General features: G+C 34.0%; 1 protein-coding gene across 1 annotated transcript; it reads right to left on the bottom strand.

Annotated features, from left to right (window-relative positions):
- Nucleotides 1-3,239: 3,239 nt before the first annotated feature.
- Mvd (Mevalonate diphosphate decarboxylase) lies at nt 3,240-5,197 on the bottom strand. Its single transcript, XM_053754963.1, has one exon. The coding sequence runs from the start codon at nt 4,956-4,958 to the stop codon at nt 3,786-3,788; it is 1,173 nt and encodes a 390-aa protein (XP_053610938.1). The 5' UTR covers nt 4,959-5,197; the 3' UTR covers nt 3,240-3,785.
- Between the last annotated feature and the right edge of the window lie 1,609 nt (nt 5,198-6,806).

Here is a 6,806-nt window from a genome sequence, read left to right as displayed (position 1 = left end):
ATATTTTTACCAGTTTTAATATTCTCGGCCGTGTGGTGAGAAAATGTGTAACATCTCGACTTTGAGAAGTCAATTACTTGTGTGATTCTACCTGTGTGATTATCGTAAACCCACCTGAGCACAACTACTCGAATGGTGCTTTGTCTCGGCGAACTTTCATAGGTCTTGTTTGATTAGCGGTTGTGAAATTTCGTTTCAACGTAATTTTAATTTATTTATGAAAAATATCAACGCTTTAATTTCCTTGTTAGATCCAGAATGTCAGACTCTAAATCTTATAATATGGTATGAATTGGCGTGCATTATATCTGGGACTAGATATGGATGGATGTTTTCATCACAACGTCGTTTTGCGGGACTGACATTCTGCGCCTAAATGTTTTGTTAGCAAATGAAATAGCTGCTAGTCTGTTGAAATTCTGAACTTGAGAGGGCGTCACGTAATGACGTGAGATATTTTATACTTGTAGTATTGTTTGAAATTATATTACTCATTAAATATTATGTATTTTGTTACTTATGAACGATTCCATTAGGCGTATTATGATAGTCTACATAAATAAATATTTAGGTGTGTATAAGACTAATAACACATGATAAATACGATTTTGTAATTTCATATTATGTGACCTGCATATGTAGTGCCAATTATATCTATTGATAATTTCGTCAAAATAATAACAAATAACCTCCATTTTATACTAAAATTTTGTACTCATCCCATTTATAGGAATTAAAAATAAATGTTGTGTGATTCAGAAAGGAATCTCACTGTTACTTTCTCTTGTGTCCATAAAAAATGAAAATGTCTTCGTCGCAATATGTACTCAGCGTAGACAAATGCCATAATCATTTGTTAGCCATTTTTACAACAGTATTTTGTTAAGTAGTTGCCATTTTGCTAGTCCACGTGGTTGACGACCAATGTATATTGACAGACACTGCAGTCGCGAGGCGTCAAGAAAAAACAACTATAACAGACATACATATCCCGGTTTATTTGCTAAGGTTTGGTTGCACCAGTCAGTTTTGACTTGTGCACAACGCAAAGTACGCCATTTTATTATATCGGCGCCGGCGCACATGTTAAAATTAACGTCAAATTCGACTGTTGCAACTGAGGCTAAGTAGAGTCTTTGGCAGTTTGTGAAATCTGACTGCATACTGTGCACATATAGTAAACCCGCACAAGTATCTAGACAAATGGCAACTATTAATTAATAATTATATAACTGCAGGAGTCAAGTGACACGTTGAGACTGTACTGAATTTTTAACTTGAGTGTCCATGCATTCCAAGTATTTAGTTGCTCGCCGTTCCCGCGATGTGAATTGTTACTTTATAATGTAAATGAGCAACGAATGTGTACCAAAATGTCGAGTAGTGTTGTACCTAGCTAGGCGTAAGTTATCGATACATGTGTATTTTGTATGTACTATTTGTGAATCAACTTTTTTTAATCCCCCAGCGGTCAAGTGATCAATTTTAATTTGTTTTTCTTTTATACCTCTATTTAAATGTAAGTAAACGTGAACCCCGCCACTTGTGTATATATTATGTAACGTATTATTAGTTAATCAAGCGTCTTTAATATTGATAAATCCCCTTCCAACGAATTCCGTGGGCCTTTTTTTAGGTTTTTGAATAATTGAGTAATGAATATCTCGGAATAGACACTATTGTAGTGTCGGAGGCAAAACACAATACTAACTTTAATAAACTAAATATATTTAATTACTTTCCCTTGCATTTTTATAAAAAATAAGCAGCAATTGTAGCATAGTAGCATGATGTACGTATATAATGGTCACGATTAAGTTAAGGAATGTAAATTTTAGACGTAAGAAAATACATAGAGCATGTTTTATATTATGTAGAATACGTAAACGCCTCTTTATTTTGCCATATATTGGCGATCGCTGATTATTTATTTGCATTTTTTCTTAAATGTTTATAATTTTTAATATCAAAATACCTATGCAGAGTTGTTGTAATCGCTAAATGTAGTAGTCCAGTAAGATCGACTTGTTATTTTCAATGTGATTTTGGGAAGTTTTTACAGTGCTCGTGTAATTTAAGATTACGGTGGGTGGTGCGTAATTTGAATGAAACAAAGATATGAGAAAATTGAATAGATAATCTCAATAGCACGAATGTCGCCTACGCTCTTACGTACTCATGCTGTCAGTCACATATCTATTAATTTATTATATGCATAGATTATGTTTGAAATTCCACCGATTTTAGTATGTTTATATATGCTGGCAAAATTATTTTATATTAAAATTACATTGGAATTAACAAATATTAGCAAAAACGCTTTTCTACCGGACTATGGCGTCATTATGTCTATTAAGAGAATATTTTATAAATTGTTTATTTGCTAATACAATTTAAGTTACAATAATTAATCAGTTTGTTTTATTTCATTTCGGTAATTTAGAACCCAAAGCCCCATGGATTTAGTAAGTGCTACGTTGGAGTACCTACTAATTATGGAATTAGTAGGTACTCCAACGTAGCACTTACAATTACATTCTATTGGGCAGCCTATCAAATTGATAGAATGTAGACCATAGATTTAGTAAGGGGCGGGTCACGTGTAGACAACCTAATCTGACAAATTTTGATAGGCTGTTGTTTGTTTTACAACTATAACTTTGATGATCATAAAATGTGAACGTTCCTTTTGGAGGGCAATCACTTACGAAAACATGCTTATATATAAATGAGCAAGTAAAACGCCTCAACTCCTTTTCTAGTCATATTAAAAATTTTACTAGCCGTTGCGTGCAGCTTCGCCCGCGGCAGCCTGTTTGACCTCGGGTCATTAACTATATCTATTCTAAATGTTATTAAAATCGGCCCCAGCTCATATTTTCGCATTTGTAATCAAGTAAATAGGTACTAATATCCTTACATTATTATTAAAAACCTCCCTGTCGCGTCTGTCTGTATGAACGCGAAGACTTAAGAACAAGGACGGACTTTTGTATGGTTCTCATCAATAGATAGTGCTTCCTGAGGTAGGATTCGGTGTATAATGTTTTATGGTTTACATAATATGGGATAACAAGTGTGTAAACAGCTTTTATAGCAACAACGAAAAAGAACAAAAAAATCTTTCAGATCTTATCAAGTGTATTATAGAATTTATTGTACTATTGTATTTAACAAAAGATGCCAAGCTGTGGGGTTGGAGGTCAAACTATTGATACGATAATAGAAATGACACAAAATTTGAATTTCAACATAGTTGTTTATTGAGATATATATGATAACACTTCACCTTTGCCATTACATTTCAATATATCTAATTAAAAACCTATTTAAAAGTCAATTAAAAATAATAAAACAGATAAGGTACATCCACAATTCAAATTGAGATGATACTTACAAAAATAAATATATAATATTTATAAAATAATATTAAGAATAATCATAGAACCGGTCTGGTTAAAAGATTAATAGTTTTTGACCCAATTAAAATTTTGTTAACTAAAACCTTTTTTTTTTCAATTCCTGACAGACTCATTATATAACTGCACTATATGTACCTATATAAATTTTTTATAAAGCTACTATTATAATCTCAACATATAGTAGAAAAGTATTTTTTTTATTTTCTTAGGATTAAAATGATATAAATTATGTCCATATAACTTTTTGTACTTAAACCTAGTAATTCATTAATTATAAATTGATTATTTCCCACTTCCAAGGTATCCTTGACTTCCAAGATTTGTTGAGCAAAAGTAAATTTTTATTATAGTTATATCATATTTTCAGAGACATACCAAATTATTTGGCAATCCATCTTGATTTAATAAATGAGATCCATCCACTACTTCTGTTGGTCCTTCACCAACCTTTGTGTGGATGACATATTTGATTAAATCTTTAGCTTGGGGCTCAATGGCCAGTTTGCTTATGAGTGCAGCATCAATAGTCACAGTTTCACTTTCTAAGCCTTTGATGAAAGCATGAGAAGAGGATGGAAAGATATGTTTAATAACACTTACAACTGCCGGCACATCCTTCTCTAATAAATACAGACAAGCATTAGGACCAGCATCAAAGGTGTAAGCCACCTTCATTTCGCCACATATATCATTATAACTGTGGATTAGATCAATAATCATATGAGAAACACTTGTCAAGTAAACAAATGGAGGGTAAGAGTCCAAGCAAACTGCATGAAACTGATTACTATCCTTCATAGTAATTTCAGCAAACTTTGCAAAGTTTTTCTCCTTGATCGCTTTGCAGATTTCCTCAGTTCTCTGAGGGACAATATGTTGAGCTCGATACTTTAGTAGTTCAGAAGTTTGCCAGGAAATGTTCATGCCTTTTGTGGAGCTGGTTTTCTTTTTAGCCTCACCAACTACAAGTATCAAGGCATGCATATCTGGCCAATGGGAGCTATCAGCCACTTGTGACGCCACTGAGTCAGATCCATCTGGTTTTTCTCCTGCATGCCACCTGACAAATCCTCCGTAGACACTTCTGCAGGCACTTCCAGACCCTAACCGAGCTATTGAACTTACATCTGACTTGAGTTTATAGAGCTTAGCAAGAGCAGACACCAGGCAGGCGTATCCGGCGGCCGAGGACGCAAGCCCGGCAGCAGTTGGGAAATTATTTTCTGAACAGACATGCACTTTCCATGACAAAAAATTTTCATCAACGCTTTTTTCGTCCGACGCTCGAAGTTTAATTTCTCTGAGGCAATTTTGCAACCGCTTATTGAAGAATGATTCTTTCTTCCCATTTAACCAAATTTCATCTTCAGTAAATTCAGGCCTAGCAGTGACCGAAGTTTTAGCGCACATAACACTCGTGTCTAAAGTTGCACTAACGGAATCATTTATAGGCAATATTAATTCTTCATCGCGTTTGCCCCAATACTTGATGACTGCTATATTTACTGGTGCAACTACAGTTACTATTTTATTCATGTTTTTGCAAAGAAATAAAGAACTGTTAAAAAAAATATCAAAATCTTTGCAATTTATACGTCCGCAACAACTGTTTCCACTTTCCACAGAACAGTACCAGTTTATTACTCCTAAAGGAGACTGTTTCCTTCCAAATGAAAAGTTAAAGAACTGTTTTAATTTAATATAACGTTAGTTTATATATAAAATCAAAAGTTTGTAAAGTTTTCGTCCACCCAACACAACTAGGTGTCTTTGAATGTCAACGTCAAGTGACGTCAACTATTATCAACCCTTAGACAATAGAATCATGGCTATTACTAAACCGCTACTACTAGACAGTTACTATTGACTGAAAAGGGTTGTAATGTCAAAATTGGATCACCAACGTGTGTTCCAAATGTTTTTATATCTGTGGTGTTCAATAATCTAAACTAAACCCACATCACTTGCTTATTGCAATGGATGTGCATGGAATTGGTAGGTACTCCGTTGTACGAAGTACTAAATCCATGTGGATACGTCATACTTTTAATCAAAAAAATTTAGTATTGCCAGTGTGTATTTTTCTAACCCGTGTTTCTTATCACGGAAAAATAAACACAGTTGGAAAGGCCATAGCTTGATAATTCATATGAGAACCGCTGTCGCCAAACTCACACATTTACATTTTACGCCCACTGAAAATTATCCAATGAGAACGGGCATAATTCGGTGAAGTTAAAAAGACATAACGACTATTACGAATAAAGAAATACCAATTATATTTTATTTACTATAAAGTCAAAGTTAACAAGTGGATAGCGATAACACTTAGATGTCGGAATTCTATCTCGTGCTATAAGTCATTACTGTTGACTTTGTTATGCTATTCGATGATAGATGTCACTAAATAATATGTCCTTAATATTACGCATTGTTCAAAAGTCATTAAGGTTAATTAATTACATTCGCTCATTCGTTTTTTCTAGAACCGTGCTTGCTAAAGTCTCCTTAGACTTAACTAAGGCACGCGCGCCTCGCCCACACGTCCCTTCCATGTGAAGTTTATTATTCCGTGTTTCTTATGCAGAGCACAGATATAAGAATTTTCACATTGAAGTGTTCTTATATAGCCGTGACGCAGAGGGCCAGAGGCTGAAACTGGTACATTGAGGGATTTCATTCAACCAAACCAAGTAACGCAAGCAAATGGTCTTGATGCCATGATTTTATCCAAGTAACATGGGATTTGCCATACTGGTCGTAGAAGACATATTCATAAAAAAGAAGAATACTTTAAGTTATTAAGCTTGTTAGCTAAATATGTTGTTCTAAAAAAAGTCCCATGAAACGTGTGCCAGTTTTGCCACCACATTACATACCGCGCGGGGCCCTTTTGAATCTATATACATATATAGGTATTCATGATGCGATCAAAGCATGTAATTAGTAGGTACTCGGTGTACGGAGTACCTACTAATTTAATGGATCAACGTGATCATGTGACAAATGAAATCCTTGTGTAAAACCCACAGATATTAGAACATTACGTATAATGTTCTCATTCTGTGGTAAAACCCCATTATTTTGGTTTGGTTCTATTCGGTTCCATTCCATTGTTTGAACAACATAAAAAAAACTTTAGTTGGACGTCAACTGTTTCAATGACATTCGGCCAATCATTCGCCAGACGCCCCCCACAATTCCGTTCCATTATATTTGAACGGCGCCAAAATACTAAACAAACTTCTTAAGAAAATTAATTTATGTTCAGTACATATTGTCTTTTATAAGTTACTTGATACCCAGTTGTTTATATTTAAATAATAATGCCTTTTTTAGTTAATTGCTATATTATAGAATGTTAGGTTTTTTTTTTAAATTCAA

The sequence above is a fragment of the Plodia interpunctella genome, chromosome 14, assembly GCF_027563975.2.
Source record: "Plodia interpunctella isolate USDA-ARS_2022_Savannah chromosome 14, ilPloInte3.2, whole genome shotgun sequence".
Classification (NCBI taxonomy): domain Eukaryota; kingdom Metazoa; phylum Arthropoda; class Insecta; order Lepidoptera; family Pyralidae; genus Plodia; species Plodia interpunctella.
The sequence above is the reverse complement of the archived record's forward strand: the minus strand, read 5'-3'. Positions and strand labels throughout refer to the sequence as shown.